This window comes from Taeniopygia guttata, chromosome 1 (genome assembly GCF_048771995.1).
Source record: "Taeniopygia guttata chromosome 1, bTaeGut7.mat, whole genome shotgun sequence".
Lineage (NCBI taxonomy): Eukaryota > Metazoa > Chordata > Aves > Passeriformes > Estrildidae > Taeniopygia > Taeniopygia guttata.
This window is the reverse complement of record NC_133024.1, coordinates 67,006,763-67,032,333: the sequence shown is the minus strand read 5'-3', so window position 1 is coordinate 67,032,333 and position 25,571 is coordinate 67,006,763. Positions and strand designations below refer to the sequence as shown.

The 25,571-nt window shown below is 44.6% G+C and overlaps 1 protein-coding gene across 3 annotated transcripts in view; it reads right to left on the bottom strand.

Annotated features, from left to right (window-relative positions):
* SLC7A1 (solute carrier family 7 member 1) overlaps positions 1-18,793 on the bottom strand; it is a 37,461-nt gene extending 18,668 nt beyond the window's left edge. Inside the window, exons 1-2 of one of the 3 annotated variants that reach the window (XM_072930370.1) lie at positions 18,550-18,793; positions 939-1,322 (exon numbers count right to left, since the gene is read on the bottom strand). In XM_072930370.1, coding sequence (XP_072786471.1) covers positions 939-1,308 — 370 coding nt within the window. In that variant the 5' untranslated portion in view covers positions 1,309-1,322; positions 18,550-18,793. Of the gene's footprint in view, positions 1-938; positions 1,323-5,255; positions 5,392-18,549 lie in introns of those variants that run through there. The other 2 variants (XM_002194145.7, XM_072930365.1) reach the window with 2 other exon arrangements.
* Positions 18,794-25,571: the final 6,778 nt, after the last annotated feature.

Genomic DNA, 25,571 nt, shown 5'->3' with positions numbered 1-25,571 from the left:
TTCTGTTTTTTTTTGGTTTTTTATTTTAAAGAAGGAGGGGAAGAGGAGAAAAATATTTCTGATAACACACAGAGGAAAGCCAGCATGATCTCAGACAGGCAGCTGCTATGCCACTATGTTGTTCTTGATATGATCTTACCCTCCAAGCACCATGGAAACTAAATTCCAAGGTAATGCTTACAAACCCCATAAAATGCATTTAAAAATACCAACTCCCTTTAGTAATTTAGCATACAGTCAGTTTTCATTTTAACTAGCAAACGTTCAGTCTCAACTGCTGAGACTGTTGCAGCCTTAGAAGCATGATAACAAGCAGCCTGCCCAGAATGTGCTTGAAAAGACACAAATCCTTAATTAGCAAAATGTGGCTTAGTTTTAATGCATCAGCTGAGTTGCACAGCGCATGCTTTGAGCTTGAGCCAGGGCCTCTCCTAGTGGGAGTCAAGGGCTTAGGAGGGATTTGGTTTGTATTTTCCAGAGACTGTGAACCTGCAGATCATCTCAAGATTAATTCTGCAGCAATTCACAAGACAAAATTCTTATCTCCAGATACTTTAAATAGGTCCCAAAGGGACCAGAATTAATCCTTGATCAACTGTAATACAGACACTGTATAAAAGCATCTTTTTGTAAGCAGGTCTTTTCTCAGCAGAGAGGACACTCTTGAGCACCCTAGCAACTGTGCAGAAGCCAGGGGATGCCAGAGGGATGAGGTGGAGGTTCAGAGGAATTCCCAGCAGCAATAAGCCTTCAGCCAGCAGCACAGGAGCCATCAAAAACGCATCCCACTGACGAGTCCCGAAATCCTGGGTGAGTGCAAGAGTGAAGCATCTATTTTGTAACAGTAACACGGTGTGACGAAAAACAAGTGTGACCCTACAGACCAGGCTGCCACCTTGAACTGAAGCTAGGCTCTCAAGCACCCCCAGCACACTTACCGATAACATAGGAGAGGATTAGATTCCAGCCTGTGACGAAGGCCCACAGCTCACCCACGGTCACGTAGCTGTAGAGATAAGCTGATCCTGTCTTAGGAACTCGAGCGCCGAATTCTCCATAGCAGAGTCCAGCCAGCACCGAAGCCAAGGCAGCAATCAAGAAGGAAATAACGATGGCAGGCCCGGCGTTTTCCCGTGCCACAGCTCCAGCCAGTACATAGACACCTGCACCCAAAGTGCTGCCTACACCCAGAGCCACCAAGTCAAACGTGTTAAGGCATCGCGAGAGGCGACTGTCTTCTCGAGAGCAGTCCACATTTTTCCGACGAAGAAGCTGGTTTCCAAAATTGGTAATTTTCTGACACTCCATCTTGCTGTTTGCACCTGCAAGAAAGATTCTGTCATCATTATCCAGACCAGAATAGCCCCCTACACCAGCATCACTGCACAGGTACAATGCTACAGCCCTGTTACATTTCAGCAAATGAAACTTCCCATTTTCCACCTTTTTACTGGGTGAAATGTCTCCTTTGACATTTTATCTAGACCTACCATGGAGAATTAAAACAAACAACACCAAAGTTCTTCTTCCAACTCTCAGTCTTGCTGCAAACCTTGTGCAATTCCAGGAGAGAGGCAATATTCCAGTCCCGCTCCCACCCTGCTCCACAGTCACTTAGTTTGCACACAAGTGGGCAAACTAAAAATGCAAATTTTGTCTTTCTGATTTCAGAGGAGTTCTCCTGATCTGGGCAAGAGAGTACTTTAAAAGTGAATGTCCCAGTTTCCCCATTTTCCACACTTCAGTCCACATTGCAGAGAGCTTGTGGAGTGCACAAACCCTGTACTACTGGGATGAATTTAAACCTGAGGACATTGCAGGGATGTACATAATACCTCTCAACCTGATAGCCTGAGGAAACAGCTACTCCAGGACAATCTCCTCTGTAAGATGTGTTGTATAGACATCAGATTTTCTCTGCTTTACTCTATAAATCTCCAGGTTGTGTGGCCACAGCCTACAAGGATGAACCTCATCTTCCATCTCAGACTGCATCCCCTAGCTCCAACAGCTATCCACCCTGATATCCACACTGTACCATTTAGCCTGGCTTCAACAACAGGGCTTTAAAAATGTTTCTTCATTAATTATGGAAAAGGAAAAAGGATCTTTTATTTTGATGCAATGCTGGATTGAGACATACATTTTCCAGCAGTACACGTTGCACACAGACATCAATACTGTGCTGAGAATAACATGCAGGCAAAAATACTCCTAAATGCAATTTACAGTAGAGTTCAGTGAGATTGGTACTTCATCCGCTCCAGCTAAATCCTAGTGTAAAAGGTGGGAAAATACATGCTAAGAAACTTAATTACCCGGGGCAACTGTTAAATCCATGTTTCAACTTCGTTACCACAGCATCAACTACAAAACCAAAAATCCTCTTCACTTTTCCAAGACACCCGTCTAAGTCCATAAGGCTTAAATCTCTCTCTCTTGGCTTTACACTAACTCCCTACTATGAGAAAGTAATTACAACTGCAGGAACAGGACTGAGGATTTACAGGGCCCACTGTGTCAGGAATTGTACCTCACCAACAGCTCTCAAACAGACATGGATTTAGACAAATAAGGAAAGGCAGGTTTTAGGCCAATCTTACAAAGCTCTTGTTTCATTAACCATGGGAGTTCCCAACACATACAGAGAGGAAAACTATCTTCTCCCTTCAGCAGGAAGACAGACCTAAGTCTTTACCTAAACGCATTCATGTCAGATTGTTCACTCAGTCTCGTTTTCACCTGAACCTTACCCAAATCCATGTCAGTCAGGATTGCTTTTGGCTGGACAACTGCCTACTTCCCTAAAGCTGGGACAGGGCAGTCACAAATTTTGAACTGGGTTAAATGGACAAAAAGATTGTGGTACTGGAGTGTCTCCTATGAATTCTGCTGCTTTCTAGGATGCTACCTAACAACAATGGTAGACCTTTTACTTCCTACACAGCCATCTACCTTAAGAAAATCTGGTATCCTGCAAAACAAACATAACTTCGTGGTTTTAATTCTGCCCTGAAAATGAAGGGGTAACTGGTCCCCCAATTCCCTGCCCCATCACAAACACACACATCACGAGAAATCACCTCCCTGGCAAAAACAGGGTTGGTGAGGGGCAACACCCCCAGGAGAGGAACAGATCCTTGGTGCAGAGATGAAGGATCAGGGTGAGAACTTTGCAAGGTCCTAAGGGGCAAGGTGACATACAATTTATTCACTAAAAAAATAACCTAGTGAATTATTTCAAGTTTACATATCACTTGAGAGTATCCCAGAAGAAAGTTATTTCAAAACAATTTCATTTGGAAGCTCCCTTGGGCCTATCTACAGGTGTGCACAGCTGTACTATGGCCATCAAGAATAAAACAGAACTGCTTTTTATTAATAATTTGCTTAGAAGAGGGGCTATTTAATTCTGACAGACCTGGAAATTAAGACCAACATCCTGCAATTGGCTTAATACCAGCAGACAATGCTCTTCCAGCTGAACTCCAGATAAAGATATCAACTACCTCTTTCACAAAAAACATGTCAAAGTCTGAGCATCTCTGTTGTGAATAGAATACATCCTATAACCTGCAGGTAACCAACAGGGAGCCTGGAATGCAGCCATGTTCTGTGGCCCTCACACGCAGCACTGTCATTCATCTCACAGGCCACTGATCACCATCCTAAGCATCTCTCACATGTTTTCTTTGCTTTTGAAACAGCAGGTATCAAATCAACCTTTTACTTTCAATTATATTCACTGTCACTTAACAAAGAGACCTTCAATGAAGACAAGTGGCATTTTTTTCAGGAGAACAATCTTTTGGTTTAGCAGGATGCAGTACAGACTCATTACACTTCTGCCCAAAACCTATGTATCATTTGTTATCTTTGCAAGTGTATCAAAGGGTGATTTTGGCAGAGATTATGATTTTTCCCTTCCTTAGAAGTTGGATCCAGCTGTGATTTCGCCTTCTGAAACAGTCATCCTTGACTTTGAAGTGACCCTTTGTTCTAGGCTGCTTCCACTCCCAACCTCGCTTAAAAAGATGAACCTTTTTTTTGAATGCACAGTCAGTATTCCCGTAGCATAATGCAGTCCTAATAACATAAAACAATATAAATTATTCCAGAAATGTTTCCAGATGGTACCTAACCACCTTCAAGCTGAGGAAACTTGAATCTGAATGAATATAGATGAGTTTTGTTCTGCACATGCCTAGCTCTCACCCCTGCCTTAGCTCTGGTTTCTCCAATGAGAAATGCTGAGCTGCAAGTCCCAGCCACTCAGACCCTGGGTAGGAAATGGCTTCACCCCAAGACTTTGGGTATCTCCATGTTCTGGCTGGAGCAGAGGTCTTTGGGAGTGGTGGGAAGCAAGGACACACCCAGGTAGCCTAGCAGGGTGGGCTCCGGGCCAGGGACCACATCCTTGGGTGAATCCTGTCCCACCAAGTCAATGGCAAAGCTCCCACCAACTTCAATAGTCCAACTACTACTGGTGTTTTATTTACAGTGCATTTTATGTTTATTACTTTTGTTCCCTGTCCAACTTTTTGTGCCTTGCCTCTATTGTATTTTCAAATAAAATAAGGTATTCTTCCTCCTTTTATCTAATGGTTACTATTATATCAGGTTGATAGATTTCCTTCCCCATTCCTCAAACCCATAAGAAAACAAGCAATCTGCCATGTGGTTGATAGCAAAAAGCAAACCATAATAAACATCTGTCCAGTTAAACATAAAACACCATGTGTAAAAATAAGCTGACAGGGCACCATTTTACATAAGCAATACTATCACTTCCTCAAAATTACAAGTTGTTTCAACTTCTGAAATGCTACCCCTTACCTACTTCAAGGCATTGCTGTTCCTGAGAATTTTCTTCTCCAATTTGCAGAAGAGCATAAAACTAAAGCTGATTAGGCAGAACAAGGAGTTTTCTTCTAAAGAAAGAAGAAAACCTACACCTAACCTTGCTCCATGTCCAACAAAGTCCCCAGACATCTCCTTGGAGGACGAGTGAGCTTAAATCCTCATTCAACCTTGTCCCACATATGCTTATATCCATTTTGAAACACATGAAAATGTCTACTGCCATCAGTACCCTTCTCTCACAGCAGTCATGTCCTGTGGACAAACTGACATTTGTTGAAGACCAGAAGGATGTTGAGGAAAAATATCCACCATGCAGCTGTATAATCACTGCTACAAATTTGCAGAACAACATGCTTGCACTTGCACCATGCTGGTGTATTTGACAATTTCACCTTGTATTTTTAGTTCAAACACGGTCCCCAAACAAGCATGTAGTGATGATGCCAAGCAGTTGATCAACACGTCGGTAACAAACCCCTTTGGGAGCTCTTTCCAAAAGGCTGATTTTGCTGCTTCCATCCCCAAGGGAGCATCATTCACACAGAAGTCCTACAGAGGAAAAGAGGTAGAAAACAACTCCTACTACTACTGTTAGCATTACAGGTATTTTTGGGGTGTCAGATTTGACTGTAGACTCCTACATGCAAAAGGTAATAAAGTAAGGGACCAAACTAGATATCCTGAATGTTTTCCAAAGCATCATTCAGAAAACCAAGGCACGTTAGTCCTGGGTGTGATCCATTCCAGTATAAAGAGAGAATTGTGTCATATATGTCCTTCCAAAATATCTTGCCTTGGAAAACTCCAATGTTTTATGTTACTCTGCAAAAAGCAACAGAGGAGAGTCAAAATAACTACAGAGGATGCTGAGCCTTCCCAACAGATATTTGAGCACCTATCTCTAGACTTTCAGAAACAGAAGCGAAGGATGTAGCATCCTACCCTGAACTGCATCTGGCTGTGTCCTTGAAGCAGCTGCAAGTGCCCCCATGAGCTGTGCTGGAGAAGGCAGGCAGTTTAGAGAAGACAAGCTTGGGACAAATGCTGAGGACCGACTCAGAGACTGATTGTAGCCATTTGCAGATGCAGCCACCAGCAAAGAAGCCAGTGAAAGCAAAGGCATGACCAAGCATTATGCACAGCTGGAAGTCACCTCACTACAGTAGCAGCAATGGCAAGGAGTCCAAGCCAAAAGCCACCAAAGTAGCTGCAATTCTTTGCATTTGTTTCATTGTGTGTGAAGAGATGTTGTCCTGCTGAAGTATTTCAACTAGAAAAGGAAGGTAATGTCTATGAGCTGTTAAATTGTTCCCTTCTTATCATTTTTTTTTTAATATGTGTGCAAATGTATGCATATATCTCAATATACATTAATCTAGATTACATTTGAGTGTATATACTTATATATATATATATATGGACATTAATCTTAAATTATTTGCCAATTTTGTCATTAGAAATCAAGATCAGCCACTAACAAGGCATTTGCTACTCAAAGGAAGGGACCCAGGCAGTTAAATACAAACAACACATTAAACAAAGATAGAGACACACACAGGAGTGGCTGTGCAGTGTACACAAAACCCAGTCTTTTTCACCTGCTTAAAGGCACACTGCCTGTCTGAAGGGAATCATATTGCCTTCCTTTGTTGCCAAGATCCTTTAACACCACGAGGGAGGTGGTGCTGGGGGACCAGCCCCTTGTCACAGACAGCTGGGCATGCTGCAGGTTTCTGTTCCTCCTGAGTATTAGGAACATTTTCAAAGCAGCATTGCCCACTCCTCTTCAGGTGTCTCATAGACCTGGAGGATTTCTTCCATTGGAAAAGGTGCAGTGAGGTGCTCTTTATAATCCCTATACCACCCACTGACCAGTAATCAATTACTGAAAGGTGACCACCAAATCCCACCAGACATGAAGAAGGTGCTCAAATACTGCCGTAGGAGAACACCAGGGTGGTGCAGCTCAGCCAATTGATTTCCAAACTGTCATGGCTACTGGTTGTACCAAGGTAAAAAAATCCTCTCATCCCAGGACAACTTCCAAGATGGCAAAGACCATCCTTTTGCACAAGTTCAGATAGGAATTCTCAAATTCCCCAAAATTTCAAAGCAGGCAAACTTCAGTGTTTTGTCTCAATACCTGCAGAAAGTCCATCTGGGTTATTTGTGATGATACACAAATCCATTTTGATGATACAAAATCCATTTTGAAATGAGCAGTTATTTTTGACCAAAAGAGGGAGGTTCCTGCTGTGGAAGTAATGAAAAGAGTACTTCAAACACTCAGAATTCAAGCTTCAAAATCTCCAAAACAGAAGTTGAGATGCCCTTTCTTCTGCACAAAGCTGCAGCTGTGATTATCATCAAATGTGGCATACAGTAAGCCATTCAACAGGGAAAAGTTTGGATAAACACTAATTCCCCTACTGCAGAAACACACACCGTATCATGCTTAATTTGCAGTGGGGAATTTGATGTTCCAATCACTTTCCCACTGCAGGCACAATGAAAGGTTGGGACAGGGTGCAATATCTGATCTCCATCACCCAAGTGTTGCAAAAAGAGATTAGAGAAATACCTTTTACACTCTAACTGGAGTGCACCCTGCCTCAAAACAGGGAAAACAGGAGCAGCCAGACATGTTTGCTTTGGCAGGGTTAAATCATGAAACCAGATCTTCCTCCCCCCAGCCTGCTGCCTATCATCCATAGCTGTACCAGAATAACCTCCTGGGGAATCCTGCTGAAAACCACCACCACTGAAACAAACTCAACACTGTGACTACAGCTGACCAAATGGCAGGCCACCACAAACAGCAGCCAGGGCAGAGGAGAGGGAGGTGACACTTTCCAGGATAGATTCCCATATGAGAAGCACCATCCAGTAAAAGTTGCCTGCAGTGCCCTCATTCCCTTTTAGCCCACACCTTGAATTTCAGCTGGTGAGGATCCTGTCAGCTCAAAACAGCATCCAGGTATTTCGAGGACGACACCAGCACATTTGCCATCCAAAGCTCCTCAGAGATAAAAAAGTTAAGGAAATGTTTTCCTGCCTAGCCACTAAAGGGCATCACACCTCTCTAATTACATGAATAACTATTTTCTGGTGAAAAAGCATCTAATTGAAAAGTCTCTCACCAGCTCTAGTACAGTCTCCTCAAATTGTTCCTCAGCATGACTTCAAATTACACCTTGCAAGAAAATTGCTTGATTTAACTCCCTCAATTTGTCATAACACCGAAGGGGATCTCCACTGATAATTAAACTTCCCAAATGAAAGCCTGAGACAGACTGGCAGGGGTTCACTTGAAACAACCCATCATCCATAATCTGCCAGGGACACAGCCTTGGTATTGAACAGAAAAAGATTAATGCTCTGGGAAACAATATTTAATAAGTGAGCTTCCATCTCCTTAAGCACAGATAAAATGAAGACAGAACTTTGCTTAGCCAAAAGCCCTGGCCATGTCATTCAGCACAAACCAGTTGTGGTCCTTGGACAATAGTGCTTGGAAGAAGGTGGGAAATGTCCCTTAGGGGATAAGGAAGTAAGTTAGACAGCAACAGAAGTTGGTTTGTTATTAAAACAATAGTGGGGAAACAAACATAACATTAAGAGCCCCAACCTTCATGCAGAACAAAAAGTATCCTGTACAGACATGGGACACATCCAATCAGACTGATAGAAGAAAGGAAGAAGACTTCCCCAAACACCATTATTTTACCAGGATGAAGGGCATAGCCATGTTGGGACTTTCAGGCGCAGACAAGGGGCAGATCAAAGTGGGTATAAACAACTGGACTTTGCTACATCCCTGAGCAGCAGGGAACAGGCAGAGGCCATCAGGTAGGTCATGGAGAGCAGTGGCACCTCCAGCTGGAGGCAGGACCATGAGGCAGCTGCAGACCCTGATCACCCTTGCCAAGGAACCCATGAGCATCCTGCCTTAGTGACAGGCTGGACCACGGACCTGTGGCCACCCCTGTGGATCAGCACATCTGCAGATCAGATGTTTCTCAAACAGGCATGCTCCCAGCACTGCTGAACCAATTAAAAAACTGTCCCAATTTAAAAAATGCTGTCCCAATTAAAAACTTCCTCCACTACCATAAAGGGTACTGAATTGAAACAAAAGATCCCTTTCCTTTGCTGGGAAAGCAGGAGTGTTGCTTCTGTGAAAGAGAAGGAAGAGTTTGAATAGCTTTTTCAGAAAAAACACTCTGTAACAAACCTCAGAGGAACAGCTCACATAAGGGAGAACTCAGCCTGTGCTAGACACACTCATTCAGGGAGGACGGGGAACAGAAATTGTATGTGGTCAAGTCATGGGGCTCCTTGCCTTATACCAAGGTGACTGCAGACTTCTGAGAAAGGTTTTGCTATCCCTGGGTAACTGTGTATTCAAATTAAGCATTTAGAGTCAGGATGGATGGGGCTTTGAATAACCCCATGGCAGGTGGATTGTACAAAGATTGTTCAAAGATTCCTTCCAATCCAAATCATTCTAGGATTCTATGAAAATTCAAAATATACTACATCACTCCTTTAGATTTCTGCAATTAAAACAAAGTCATTAGCAAAGTAATTAGAATAAATTTTTGTTAATTTAGGAATTTTTCCACTGTTTGCAGGCATTCAAGGGCTTGCCCCATGCAGAACTCCAAGTGAGACCTGCCAATCCTGCACCCTTGGTGTGGCTGTTGAAGGGTGACTCAACACAGTGGAATAATTAAGAAAAACTTCCTCTTTTTTTTTTTGCAACTGAAGTTAATTTCTCACTGAACACACCAGCTGAATTAAAAAATATATTACAGCCTTCCGAGGGTACTTGCATGACTACAGATCTAATACTAAAGCTTTTTGCAACCATGATTTACACCATACAAAAGAGACGCTGACTGTGACAGAAGTTAAAATGTTTGCTTTTCAATTCAATATTTCCACATTCCAGCCATAACTCAAGGGCTGGGGAAGGATCAGCTCCTTCTAAGCATCACGTGCTCATCACTGCAGGCACAGACAAGCACTCCACACCCCTTGCTTGCCTGGTGCATGCAGCAGACACATCCTCTCCTGCAGCGGAGAAGCTGTTGCATGTCTGCAGTTCCCTGGGTGCCTCTTCCAAGTAATTCCCACTGTTGAGTTCTTCAGGAAGGCCTTCCCCTAACAGGCAGTGCCCTGATGCACATTGGAATGAAAGCAATGACTGAATCCTACCACCTGATCCAACTATACTGCCCATTGACCAGATCTACCCCAGGGTCACTCAGTGCTGAAGGAAACAACAGTGCACGACTTGGATGGGCCACGAGTGCCTCAGCTGCCTTGGAACAGCATGAGAAGCTCCCACAAGAGGAAGCCCTAAATGAGGCAGCCTGGTAGCCCCATCGAAGGCAGAGGGGCATGCTGAGCACCAATGGTGCGGCCACGCTCCCAGTGTAACGGGGATATGGCAACGTGCCAACTTGTTGGGCCAGTAAATTACTCTCCTTCCCCGCCAGTCCATGACACCTGCCTCACCAGGGACCGTCATTTTGGGACGGGAATTGGTTGCACAGGTCAGTCACAGAGCCTGGCTGTCAGGTCTACAGGATATGCCTACATCAGCGTAGCCTTGACACGCATGCACAGAAAAATGGGAGCTGAGGATGGTGCAAGGAGGTGGAGCAGAGGAGATAAAAGTATGGGGCTATGTTGAAAAAAATTCAGTCACAAAGGTGTTTTGCAAATAATCCCACAAGCCACCACTGCAAAGACTTCACGGCTCCTAAACTGATGGACTTACAACAAAATGCCTTGGAAAACTGCATCTGTTTTAGGCATTTAAATATAAATTAAGTACAGAACATAGCAAATCATACAAGCATCATGTTTGATTAGTATGTCAATGGGGTAACCAACCATTCCTGTTTTCACAGACAGTATGACAACCTAGTTTTCATATATTCTACTTAAATAAATCTCATCAGAAAAGAGCTAGAACACTGATGTGGAATTAAATTTCACAGTGAGGTAGGTGTGGAGGATTTTTTTGCTTTGGGCAAGTACTCTTTTCTTAGGCACGCATTCACCATTCAGCTTTCTCCTGCTCCAGAACAGGAAAGCTGTTGTTTAAGTAGAGTTTTGCCTCCGCCTAACCCAAACATTCATAGCTGCATGGCTGCTGATAGGGAAGGACTGGGGACAAGAGGCACCCAAACACAACCCATTTCATATTTATCTCAGAACTTCTATCAAAAGCATGACAAAAGACTTCCTGCTCCTTTTTTGGATCAAAGCAAGACTTTATGAAGTTTTTAGATTTTAAGGGTTTTTTCCCCTCAAAAAGCAAAGATGACACTAACCTACCAGACTGTAAGCCAGACCACGAGCCACATATTTCAGATCTCACTGCTGCCACACAGAAGGATCCTGCACAACCTCAACACAGGGCTCCACGCTGGCCAGCCCCAACAGGGGTTTGGGCAGAAAGCTGCTGGATGTGATAGTTGAAGGAGCAGTGACAGCAGGGACAATACAGTGATACCAGGAGATAAGAAATGCAAAAATTTGGCAGACTTGGCCTGAACTTAGACATGGGGCCACTGCAAAATGCCAGGCAGGCTCAGCTTCCTGGTTTGCACAAGGACAAGCATTACTTTGTAGCCATCCTTACAGTTTATTCTGCCATCTATGTGGCAGAAAACCAGTTCGTGTAACTCACATCTCTCCATGAAGAAGGCTTTTTTAGGCTCCCTTGGAGGCAGAAGTCAACTTAGAGAAGTAATTAACTCCTGTGAGCAAAAAAAACAGATTTGTCATCTACTTTTTATTCAACACCATCAGCGTAGTAGTTATCCAGTCTGTAGGCTAAAATCTTACTCAGTTTTCAGAATGTCTTGGAATTGCCACCTGCACCTCCCTGCCCTTCATGCAGAAGCCTGGTCTCCCCCAAAAAATGCTCCTGCAACCCAGTAACAGAGGTAAGTGAAGCCACCCAACACACAGTCCTGTCAAGTGAAGTTATACTGCTATTCTTAAAAATAATTGTGCCCCTATTAGCAAAATACAGTGTTTGGAGTAAGTATACACTTTTATTGGGAGGAAAATTTCTAATATCATCTAGTCTGCTCAACTTTTTAAAACAATGCTATATTTATCCACTTCATCATTCTGGCATCAAAGGAAACCAATCCTAATTATGTTTATGGGACTGGGGGAATAGACAGAGAGGCCTAGATATGACAGTATTGGAGAAGAAGTGTGGTGAAATGTATAATGCAACACCTCTCTGAACATGTACAGTGTCATTTCTCCCATGTCACTTACCTAGAACAAGAAACTTTGAAGTATAAGAAGTTCTGCTGCTGCAAGGTGCTTTAAGTGACAGCAAGAAGGAAACAAACAACTGGCTGTAAATATTCTGCTTAGCTCCCCTGTGCTGGGACTTGCAAAAGAAAACAGGTGGTTTAAAGCAAAGTAAGTGAAACAAATGATAATTACCATTTTCCCTCCAAGGGTCTGAACAGGAGCATGAAAAGTAAAGCACTGCTGTTGTGTTTTTGATGGTACCCTACACCATGCTGTTCTGCTCTCCAGGTATTTCCTTTGAAGGAAAAAACAGGTTGAAAAGTTTTCTAACATCTGTGATGGCTTATCTGGAGCTGCCAAAGCACAACAGTGAGGCTTCATCACTTGTTAATTTTTTTGGGGAATCGTCCTCGTGTTTCTTCACATGCCAACCAGGTTATGAGGGGCAGCATTCCTCCTGACTAACTTCAGCTTACTCCAAAGTAGACACAGGGTATCATCTCACCCTCCTCTGTAACCAACAGGCTAAGACAGGCACCTCCAAGCATGAACTTTTTCCCTTTGGAGGAAAAATGGGAGCTATGGTCCTCCAGAGGTACCTGCTTTCCCTAGTTACCGCACTACTCCAGCAGACATCTACAAAAACTCCACCAGACAGATGCACGAGACAGAAGACAGGACTTCACCTAGACCCAGCTGAAGCAGAAACACCTTGATGAATTTTGACTGGTCTTTCTGTGGACACAAAAGGATGGTGAAAGTCTTTGAATAGTCTTAGGGGTTTTAACACCTCAGTCATGCACTTTTCTCACAAGAGCAATAACTCCTGCTTATTCTTGCTTTCCTCAAAAATAATAGTGTTTTCTGGAGAAAACCTTGGATTTCAGGACTGTCCAAGCACTCATGCCAGCACTTCCAGAGCAAAGCATAAACATTTCGCTTCAGGTCTTTTCCAGTTACTTAGCTGTTACACTTTTCACTTTATTGCTTGTGTTGGTACCTTTCCTGAGCTATAAAGCTGCTAGAAGCCAAATTTCTGCTCCCATCTCATAGAAGGTCTCACTTCCAAAACCCCAACAAACACCTATTGTTTTTCTCCTCCAAGATGAAGCACCTCCACCCTAATCCACCACCCAGCTGATGACTTCTGGCTGTTGGGCCTTCATTTTGCTTGTGGTGCCAGAACATTCTGCTCCTCTGTGCCAGCCAACTGCAGAGTCAGAACGGTCATGCCTAATGCAGCTGAGGTCAGCACGGACAGACATGCAATGGTACAGCACTTCTGCACTTCAGCCTACAGCAGCCATTCTTCTCAATGGCCTCCTCTCAGCTTTTGGAAGCTGTAAGCACACAAACCAGCCTGTCTCTGCGATGTGAGACAAAGAGTAAGTCTTCACATCATGTGTGTTATAGGTCACCCAATTTTGTGAACTTTTTGGAGGGAGAAAAACAAATGAAGTGGCATGCAGCAGCACCCATTGCTTGAGGATTATATCACATGGGTCATCAACCAGCTGTCAGGCAGTGTGCAACCCCCAGTAAAGTGCAATCAGCAACATAATGATAAAATACTATATTTCGGTTACCTCAGATAACTAATTCCCTCTGGAATATTTTCTAAAGCTACAACACATTATTTACTTTATAAAAAAGTCACTTCAACAAAACAATCTAGTTCTACAAACTCAACAACACATTTTCCAACTAGTTTATTTTAAGAATTTGTCACCTGACAAAAGCGAGCTATTCTTCACCTTAAGGAAACAGTTCATTTATCAAATCACAGTAATTTCTTCTACAGTGCATTTACTCCTGCTTCATACACATCCAAATAAACCTCCTACATCAGCACTCCCAAATGAAACTATCACTAGCATTAACATGGACTGATTTTGTTACAGTTTAAAGCTTGTACTTTTTGTTCCCCTTCCCTTCCTATTTTCCAGGACTGGTTTTGCTTACTAACTTCAGATTTCACAGTAAACAGTTTGGGGCAGCAGATCCTTTGGAAGCAAGTCCTCCCAGGCCCTGATGTCAGCATGCTTTACCCACAAAATTAAAAGGTAATGTTGCATGGCATCTCTTTTATAGCAATGGAGAGTGGCACTACATCACAACTCAGGGTAAACTCACCTTTGATTTCACCAACCACTGAGTCAATGTGGTCCACTGCCAAGACACAAGGCAGCACAGTTAGGAGTGCAATGTTTTACAGTCAGGTCTGCACCCATCCATGTGACTCATGGCACACACTTCCTCTTTTGACAGAATGTATGCCAGGAATAAGTAAATTGTCTAGCATGGGGCACTTTAAACCATCTACCTGAACCGGGGATAAACCCTGGGTAAACAAAAAGCTCATTGATAATTACACTTTTTTAAACTCCAGACTGTCTTGCAATAAACTTTCTGAAGTGGATGACTCAAATAGGCACTAAATTTCAATAAAAACATAGCTTGCTCAGTGTAAATAAGGGTAGTAATTAAGCCAGCCCTCAAAAGCAAGATATTAAGCTAAATCCTCACCCTTGTAGTTTAAAAATTAAATAAGCCACTGAGATCTACAAGGAAAGATACAAATTAATTACAAGGATCCAGAAAATAAGGTAAAACTGAATTGTGAAATTTGTACAGCTCAGGACAGCCTGCTGAGATATTTCACTTCTAATATTGTGAAAATGAACACAAGATTTACTCTTCATCTCAGAAAGAGGCAGGAGAAAGAGAAAGAAAATATGATGGTAAATACTACCACTACACAAACTAATAAATTTAGTGTTTCAGTCAATATAGCAATCATATGGACTTCTCAGAAAAGGGGTCAAGACATGGCACAGAAGGCACTGAGGTGCAGGTAAGATTTGCAGGAAAAATGAATCAAGGATCCCACATTACTCTGAATAAAGTTTTCTGAATTGTTTTTCACTTGAGTAAGAAAAAATGAAAACAAGACCAAAACCAAAAGTCAACAGAAACTGAAAAAATGTACCTAGAACCAAGCATCCTACAGTATTCTATTCTGGAAACTTTGAAATCAGGCACTTCTGATACTACTCACAGGATTTATGATCTGCCACCCTGGTGATCTCCAGCAGCTTCAGGGTCCCTGGCAAGGGTATCAGCTGCTGACTCACCATCAAGGGAAGGCAGCTCCAGCCAGTTCTGCCAGGGCTAGAGGCATTAGATTTCAACAAACCACAACAGGAAGGTGTGAGCCCCAGCTCCTGATCCCTGACACCTCCAAACTACCCAGGAACCACAGACAATAGGCAAGAATCCTGCAACTATTGGGCCCATCATATGTCAAGTGAGAGCCCCTCCTTGTTTTGTTCGGCCATCAGACTCAGTTATACCTTTTTCTTTCCTTTTTTTTTTTTTTTAATAGGTTTTAGTAGCCAGTAACACTGCAACAACTGCACTAACAAGGGAGTGCCCAAGTACCAAAACAAACTGACCCTTATGGCAAAACTGCTGTAACTCTTCCCAAAGTCCTTGAGGTTTCCAAGAACCCCACAAGTTTCTTGAGTTAAACACTTGGATCATTCATGCCTTCTTTTATACTAGGTGGAAAGCAGATGACTACATGAGCATGTCAGGTCACAACTCATTTGCTTAAGTGTACAGGGCTGAGGTGAATCACATCCCGGAATGTCCATCCCTCTCCTGGCTAACCATCTTGGAGATGGATGAGTACATATGGCCAGCTCAATGCCACTGTCAACACCATTCAGCACATGACAGATTTTCAAGGATTTTGACCTTGGGATAATGAAGGATGGGGATATAACAGGTAATGGAAAAAAAAAAATCTAGGATACAAAACACCCACCTGGGGTTACTAACTTACTAACTCTGGGTCAGCATTGACTGCAGCTGACCCCAACCAACTCTGCCCAAAGCACTGAAATAGCTCTCCACACCACGCAGCCTCACAGTGCTGATAGTCAGTAGCACTAGTTTCTCCACATACAGAGTTAAATCAGCAGGATTTCCTAGCTCATCCTTCAGAAGTGGCAAAGGGGCTGTGTCACATCCCCATCTGCCTTTGTAACCAGGATGGCAGAACCAATAAATCCTGTCAGGATCAAGCCAGCATCTACTCAGCACATCTGCAGACAAAGTAACTCTATTTTCCTCCTGCCCCACTCTACACTGATGGTTTTAGCATCACATATATGGGACAAGAGAAGAAAATTAAACTTACCACTTTGCTTTCTATTCACTTAAAGCTGGGATACAATTCGAAGTGACATTTCTGAAAGGCTACCAAAGTCTTGTTAACCTGTCCTCAGGGTTGAGGAACATGCTAGATCAACAGTGAACTAAAGGTAGCAGAGGCAGTAATTGCAGTAAGACCCTGCCCTCCTTCACTCAAACCATATTTCTCCCTCTCTTCTTTCCCATGTACTTTTTCTTCTTTTCCCACTACTCCTTTTTTCTCCCTCCCTCTTGCACACACCAGGCCAGCAACTGTGCACAACACTAGCTAGACTGGAACTCACTCCTGTCATCTCAGAATCACTCTATTGTTAAGGTTGGAAAAGGACTCCAAGAGGACCAAATCTAACCATTTCCCATGTCACACAACTGAAAGCAGAGACACAGAACTCAAACACACCACCATGAGAATGAATACTATCTGCCACCTGGCAACAGACTACACAGGAAGGAAGGAGGAAGAAAAAAAAAAAAAAAAAAAAGAAGGGAAAAGAGAAGGAAAAAAAAAAAGGAGTGACAGATCTTGCAAAAATACGCCTTGGAACTGGTTTCTCCAGTAACTGGTTAAACAGTTACTAGCTTCCTCTTCTCTGAGATAATGCCTTCCGATTAGAAAAGATATTGCAAGAATATACTCCACGAGGAGTGAAGAGCATATTGCATCTCAACCACACACACAACTGAACTGCCTGAATTAGAAGCCTAGTAGACCTCAGGTTTCTGTTACAGCCCACTTGAAATAAGAAGTGCCTTCTGAACACGCCTCCTCACTGTTAAGCACAGCCCTATAAGCAGCAAGACTCAAAACTTTACAAATACCACCTACCACCAAAGTGGCATAAGTTGGGGACTAAACACCAATTAGCTCCCCTACCCAAAAAAAAGCTTTCTTTCAAAGCCAATGTGACCATCTAAATCATGCATGTGATGGAGCCCAGTCAAGGTCTGACCCTGTCAGATCACTCAAAATGCAAGATACTGGAAGTACTTGAATGCAAAGCTTGTGGCAAAGCTTGCTGCTGCTTTGTGCCAGGGTCAGCACTTGCAACTACGGAGCCTGTGCCACTTACACAGTCTTTTGAATTATATGGAAAGCTTGTCCAAAAAACATGTCCAGATGGCCACTGAATTTCTGCCTGTTCTTTCCAAGTGTTCATTGTATTTACCTCTAACTTGGAGACGGCAGTCAAGCATCAGCAAGTGAACTACGGGCTTCAAGAGGCATTGCTGTGCCACTGCAGAGGGTCCCACATGACGCTTGCATTGCCATGTGTGACCACATCTTCAACACTCGTCCCTGTGGCTTAGCAGAGTCCACAGAGGCAGGCAAAGGGAGGCAGGGTAGGGTATCCTTCACCATGCTGTGGTTGTTCAAACACAAATTAACATTTGCAAATGACCACAGGCAAGTGAGCCGGCTAACTCATGAACCTTCAGCGCGACTATCATCAGCTCTTTGGCTCAGATCTGCAATTGCCTTTCTGTCACGACTCTATACAGCACCTACAAAAATACCACCTTGCTCCAAAATTAAAGTTTCTAGCAGCTGACAACAGAGATACCTAGCAATTCCCAATATAGTCTCAATCTTCCTCTCCAGCCGTAGCTACATACAATTTTCCTCTTAAGGATTTTTAGTGGGTTCCCCTTGCTCCATCCCATCTGCCACCCATATACATATGCAGAAAATGATGAGACCCATCATCTGTTAGCCAGAGCAGCTGCCTGCAAAGCGCTGACAATCCAAATGGAGATAATTCCCTGTCCTGCTCAGAGGAGAGGGTTTGGGAGCAGCAGGCTCCAAGAACTCCTGGGATACTGGGCTGGCTATGAGCCCTATGGGCGATACCCCCATTCTCGGTAAATTCCCAGTCTCTTTTGCAATTTGACGAAGGAAGCAAAGCACAGCACGGCAGAAAAAGGCTTCGGGACTTGGCCCAGGGTCTCTCCTCGGCACCTGGGCCTTCACCTCCAGCACAGCACGTTCCCTGCGGCGCTGCTCGCCCCGCAGAGAAGCTAGGCAAAAGAAGGGATGGGGGTGGAGGTCGGGCGAGGCGAGGGGAGGGGAGCGCTCCGGCAGGGACGCGCTGCAGGGCCCGCAGCGGGCCGGGAGCGCGCCGTGCCGCGCCGTGCCGTGCCGTGCCGTGCCTGCTGCACCGCGCGAAATGGACGCACCGCGTGGGGCCCGCCCGCTCCGTCCCACACTCACCCAGCCGGGGGGCTCGGGCAAGCGGCGAGGCAGCGCAGCCACGACCCCCTGCTCCCCGCCGCCGCCTTAGATCTCCTGCGCGGGCACGCCCGCCCGGCCCTGCCTCCCAATCAATGGCAGGCGCAGTTACACGTGGTGTAGGGGTGGGCCGGGGGTAGCGGCGGGATGGAGGGGGGGCCTGGCGCCTCGGAGCCCCGCGCAGCACCCGCGCAGCACCCGCGCAGCACCCGCGCAGCACCCGCGCAGCACCCGCGCAGCACCCGCGCAGCAGAGCCGGGAGCGCGCAGCTGAACCGCGTGGCTGGGCACGGCCGCGGAGGTGGGGCAGGAAGGGGCTTCACCAGCCAGCTCCCTGCAGACGGCTCGTGCCGCACTGAAAAGCTACTCGGTTTTTCTCTTTCTCCTCGTGCGCCCTGGGAGTGAGAACTGAGAGCCTGGGTTGGACTGAATCACCCATTAGCTGTAGCACGCATCCTGCTCTAAGAGCTGATGGATTCTGCAGAACGTGGTTGGGCAAGAGATGCCAGCATAAAATGGATGCAATGGGTTATCACAGAATGTTAAGGGTTCGGAATGGACTTTAAAGTTCATCCAGTCCTAAACACTCCTGTTGCAGGCAGGGACACTTCCCACTCGACCAGGTTGCTCAAAGCATTATCCAATGTGTCCTTGAAGACTGCCAGGGTTGGGATATCCACAGCCTCCCTGGGCAACCTCTTCCAGTGTTTCACCACTCTCAGAGTAAAAAATTTCTTTCTAATATCTAACTTAAATTCCCCCCCTTTTCAATTTTTACCCATTACTTCTTGTCCTATCACTACAGCTCCTGATGAAAAGTCCTTTTCCAGCTTCCCTGTTGGCCCCCCTAAGATACTGGAAGGCTGCTGTGAGGTCTCCACACAACCTTTTCTCCAGGCTGAACAGCCCCTGATAAGCACAGTAGAGCAGCATTTCACTCACTTGATAAGGAACACTTCTTACCAAGGACAGTAGAACAGAACAGCACAGCCTCGGAGAAATAAATAAAGGATGTAACTTAGGCAAACAGAAATCATGCAAAACGCAAGCAGGATGCCAGATCAGCTCTGCAAGGCTGAAACAGTAGAAGTTAAGCAAAGCAATGATACTGTACTTAATCAAAAGCAGGGGTCAAAGAACAGCCACCTGAAAAGGACACTGGACATTGATGACAGACCCAAAAGAACCAATAGAAGGACTTTAATAAGTTGTGTTTTTTGTGACTTTAATAATTTGTTGTTGTGACTTTGTAAAATAAAGGCAAGGAAGTAGGGATAGCTAATGAATATGTAATTAGTCTTTATGATAAAAACTGTACACCTGACACTCAGGGCATCAATTAGGGGAAATATCCTCCAAATGCCCAGCATGCTGTAATAAAGAATGCGTGCTACCTAGTACTCAGAACTGTGCTAGAAAGTTTCTATCCAGCTAATTTCAGTACCAAGTCTCCCTCTCACAGGAGAGGTGTCTGTCTTGGTTTACAAGATACATGTCTGCTAGGGAAGGCAAAAAAGCCTCCCTTGGAACAGAGAATATAAAACTCTTCCCTCGAAATGATTAGAATCTTGAAATTAAGGGGCTTTCAGGCAGAGATATGGGAGTAGGAATACCAGTTCTTTACTGGTATGTACAATAAAGCAAGCAAACAACAACTACTACAGCATTAACACCAGACCGAGCCCGGAACCCAGTGACGCCTTTCGGGGCGGCACTTTCCCTTCCGTGCAGTTCCGGGCACGGCCGGCAGGGGCGCTGCTGGCTGCCGGCGGGCGGCGCGGGTGCAGTGACTCCCCGCGGCTGCAGGGGGCGCTGCGGGCGGGCTCGGGGCGCCTTGGCAATGGCGGCTCGGCGGAGACAGGCAGGGACGGAGGAGAGGCTTCGCTTCACAAACCCCCAGGGGCGGCCGATCTCGGCGCCCCTGACAGGATTCTCGAAAGCAGCAGGCTGGGAATGGCAGGAATGAGCCGAAATCCTGGGGCAGTGAATGAGAGTGTCCCAAAACTCCACGACAAATAGCTGGAAGCTGTGGGGTGTCCTGGTTGGACAGGGGGATGTGGGGGCCCAGCAGCAGATGAAAGGTTCCCTGCTGGTCACGGTGGTGGTAGGAGAAGGCAGCAAGGATGGAGCCTCACAGTGGTGGCAACTCCTTTCCACTGTGCCCAGAGCCCCCCTCCAGTGCCGAGAAAGCGAGAACCAGCCAGGAACTGTCTCAGCCCCTTCTCTCAGCCTGAATCTCCCTGTATTTCCACATCGCCCCCAGAAAAACTCCCAAAAACTAAAAGAGTTCCCCTTCCCTGCCCTTCTCAAGCCATCGGTTCCTATTAGCAACTCAGTGGAAAGAAATTCTACAAGTTTCCACGGGAAAGAACAGAAAAAAACAAAACCCAACCCCCAACAGTGTCCCAGTCCTCTTACCAACATTGTGACCACCCTTTGGACTTGCTCCAAGCATTCCATGTCCTTTTTATGTTGGAGACACCAGAACTGTACACAGCACTCCAGGTGGGGTCTGACAAGAGCAGAGTAGAGGGGGAGAATGACCTACAACCTGCAGGCCATGCTGCTTTTGCTGCAGCACAGGATTCAATAATGGTAGACTCTGGTGGACTTAGATTAGGCTTTTGACGTTACCTCCCATGAAGCACAATGCTCCCAATCTGGAAAAGACACTTTCGAGGAAACTTCCACGGCTGAACACAAAACTATGGAAAACAGCCCAAAAGAGCAGTGGGTGTTGGAAGAACAACACGGTGTCTATTCCATACTTGACAAGACCCCATTTCCATTACTATTCATAAGTGACCATTATGGGAAAACTGTCCAGTGTGCTGCAGGATGAGACAGCATCTGAACATGAATCTAGAAGAAACATCAAGATTCAAGCTGTCCAAAATAAAGTGGAATTCTAGACAGGAGGAGAGTGATAGTTAAGGAAAGAAAATCAAATAAGCAGTGAAGACCATCTGGCTGAGCAACCAATTAAAATTGCATCAGAGGAGATTTAGATTGGATATTAAGAAAAACATCTTTAAGTTTTAAGAAAAACAACAAAAGAGCTGTCAAGCAAGGGAACAGGCAGCTCAGGGAAGTGGTGAAGTCACCATTCCTGAAGGTATTTAAAAGATGTGTAGGGACACTGAGGGCTAAGTGCTGGACTTGGCAGTACTGGGTTAATGGTTGTACTTGATGATTTTACAGGTCATTTGCAACCTAAAAGACTCTGTTTAGAAAGAGATCAGGAGATTAAAGTGGATCCCAAAAGCCATGTGAGACTGCTGCATGGGACTACTGGTGCTAATGAAATAAAAAATGCTACCCGAAAGGACTGTATCTTTCTAGTAGAGCGCCTTAATTGAAATATATGTAGTATATAGAAAGTAATTATGAAGCTGTAATCAATAGTGCCAAAACTTTAGTACAGTGCTTATTTTGGCATTTAACCATAAAGAAATACATCTACTTGGTGGAGTCCTGAAAAAATGCTGGTAGGAACTACATTCATTAAAGAAAAGTGCAAGGAACTGTTTTTCTTTTCCAGGACAAAGGCAGAGCTGTAGAACAATCCTTCAGTGATTAAGAGGCAAAGGCATAAACACTAAAGGAAGAAAGCAATTGTTTAATGTCAATTACAATTGCACCATGCTCATTAACAATTACCCATTGGAGAGACTGGAGGACATTTTGAGGGTAAGCATTCACAAAAACCCCTAAAACAATGTTTTACTGCTGTGTTTTTTCATCAGCTGCTCCATGTGAGATCAACAGGTATAGCTGTCACATTGCCATCTGCTTCTGCCTATCACTTTCATAGAACCCTGGTCCTCTGTTTTTATAGATGTGGTTGCATAAATAAGGGGAGTGGTGGTCTGAGATAATGGCTCCTAAAATTGTTCTGGGAAAGAAACACTCTCTTTTATGCCAAGCTGAAGTACCCAAGACACCAAGTATCAATTAATAGGAAAAAGACCCCAACCAAACAATGGTTCTGAAATTTCTCTTTTATCTGCCAGGATTACACTCTGTATTCAAAAATAATTTCTTGCACCTTAATCCTTTGTTCTCTTTAATTAATCATCTAGTCTACCTGTCATAGTTAGTTTTAATCTGTGGAACCCATCCATACCAACTAACAGTATCTCAAATAATCCTTAGACACAAGAGCTGTTAGCACAAGCCTGTGGCCATTCCCTGTTTACATACAAGCACCCTATTTTGGAAGGTGAGAAGATGTAATAGTGCGGACATTAACCATTCTGTTCCATAAGCATTTTCTGTCTTCAACAAGCTTAGCAGACTAATAAAAAAGCAGTCAATACAGCTTTTTGTGGAACAGTGCTTAGGGACATGCCCTGTGTTTAACTACCAAGCACAGATGTGGGCTGGATGCGTGAGATGAATACTGTCTTGTCTACCACAAGACCATGATAGGTGAGGCAGAGGAGGGCAGAGCTGCTTTGACTAAGCAGTTCAACATTTTCTGCAAGATTTATCAAGCCAAGTGTGAAGATGTAACAAAATAGGTTAATGAAGTAATGCAGCAGTTGTCTACCAGTTTAACCGAAAAAAACAGAAGTTAATGACCTCTAACAGCACATGACTGAGGTCATCCAAGATGTCCCAACAACACCTGTGTCATTTGTATTATCTCAGTCTCAGAAGCTAGACTTGTGTCACTCAGGAAGGTGGGCTTGTTTTCTGTCATTAAGGGCACAGCACAGCTTATTTCCATTCAGCAAAACCCTTCTCCAAAACAACTCCGTAGCAGGGTGACCACCTCCAAACTTCTCACTGGGAAGAACAACCTGATGCTATCCCCTGAACTGTGCACAGGCATTTCCTGAGAGAGGGATATCTTGCTTAGCCCGTACCTGTAGCAGGAACTGTTTAACACCATGGGCAGTTGAGGACTGACACACCATCCTGAGACCTCACCATCCCCAATTAGCTGATTCAGGTGTAGCCAAGTAGAGGCTGGAGCTGGAGCTGGAGCTTTGCTGTGAACCTAGAGCCAGACAAGATGGTTTTGGACAGGTGGCTGTGGCATTTTCTCGTGAGTAGCTCAGACACCACACCAGTTGTAGATTTTAGCCCGCAGAACATGACTTTCATTTACTAGCCAGAAAAATAAGACATCTTCCTTAGCATTGTACATTGTGTTCCCAAAGCTACTTCCTGGCATTACAAGCCTGTGTACCCCCCTAGGTCTGGCCCTTGATGATCCAAGGTGTAATCCAAATACCGTCTTTGATCTCAGCCTCATACTCTGTACACAGCAGCCCCACTTCCTCCTTTTTAAATTTTGTTTCTATTTATAGTTAACCTTTCCACATTCATCTTCACAGACCTCTGCAATGTCTAACTCAGCTTGACTTTTGGCATTTGGTGCTATATTCCTACAGCTTTTGACCTTCAAAACATAGCTGCATAGACTGACTGACCTCTTTATCTGTTCCCACAGAGTGTTTACACCTAAGCATCCTTCCTTGAACAGTCAATTATCCAGGTAACTCTGGAGGATGTCCTTGTTAGTTTTCCCTTTGTTTAGCATGCAAATTCCAGTAGGATTTTCTACCTCTGATGTAAAATCTCATATATCTTCATATGTAATCCCAGAGCTTGTCAATTTGATTAAATCCAGTCACTACTTTTCTTAAATTTCTTTATGTTTTCCCTGTGGAAAAACAAATAAATAAACAAACAAAAAGACTTTTTTTTATCCTCTTCCCCATTCTACTGCAATGCTCTCAATACTCTGGTCCATTTTTTTTTTATTGTAACTAGTTCTATAATATGTTCACTACCAAAACTACATCCCAGATATGTGTCCTTTTGCTTGTGGAGATATACAAGTGTAATACCACATCCCTTTATTCTTGAGTTTGCAGCTCTGACTCACATTGTGCTGTTGCCCACCATGAACCCCAGATCCCTTTCTGCAGGGCTGCTTTCCAGCCACTCCTCTCCCAGTTTATAATTGTGTCTGGCATTACTTTGTCCCAAGTGCACAATGTGACATTTGGACTTGTTAAATTTCATGCTATGAAGCATAGCCCAGTGTTCCAATCTATGTAGACCCCCTGTTCCTCACGAAAGCCAGAAGCACCTCCCAGTTTGGTATCACCAGCAAACTCAGTAATGGTGCACTGCACTCCTGCATCCAGACTGTTGGGAAGTACGGGAACAGGACTGGCCCTGGAACTGAGGAGCGCCGCTGGGGAGCGGCCATCAGCTGGATGTAGCCCCTTCACTTTACAGCATTTTGAGCTCTGCCCTTCAACCAGTCCTTCACACAGTGCACCATGATGGTTTTACGTGGTTTTATGTTCTTCCATACTCAAATCTTGTTTCTGTGGTCCTCTTACATTGCTCACATACACCCTTTGCACCCTCTTCGCAGAATGGGTCAGGCTGGAAGGGACCACAGTGGAGCATCGGGGTCCAACCTCTCTTCTCAAGCAGGATCATCCTAAAGCACATGGCACAGGATTGCAACCAAACAGTGCTTGAATATTCTCTGGTGAGAATATTTCTTCTGCTGCTTCTCTTTAGTTTTCCCAGCTTAGTCCTTGCAGTAGTAGAGAGGGTTTGTTATGTCTGCCTTCCTAACTGAATTAGAGGCAGTCTCTTCTTCAGCAGGACCAAACTGTGATGGTAGGGCTCCATGAGCATCCTCTGTGTGACAGGAACTAGTGGCCTTGCATCATTTCCAGTCTCTCTTGATAACCCAGGCAGCCGTGACAGCCAAAATCTTAACTCTCGCTCTGCCACTGGCCTTGGCAATGGTTTCTCGGCACATGAGCAAGGTCTGAGGGAAAAAAAACAAACAAGCCAGCCACAAGCGAGCAGGCTGTGCCTGTAAGCACCGCCAAGCAGTGTAAACGATAGACTGGACCATGCTGGGATCCAAGGGCGTGTTCACAGCTCGAATCCCCGGGAACCGCAGAGGGAGGAGCAGCCTCCATCCCGGG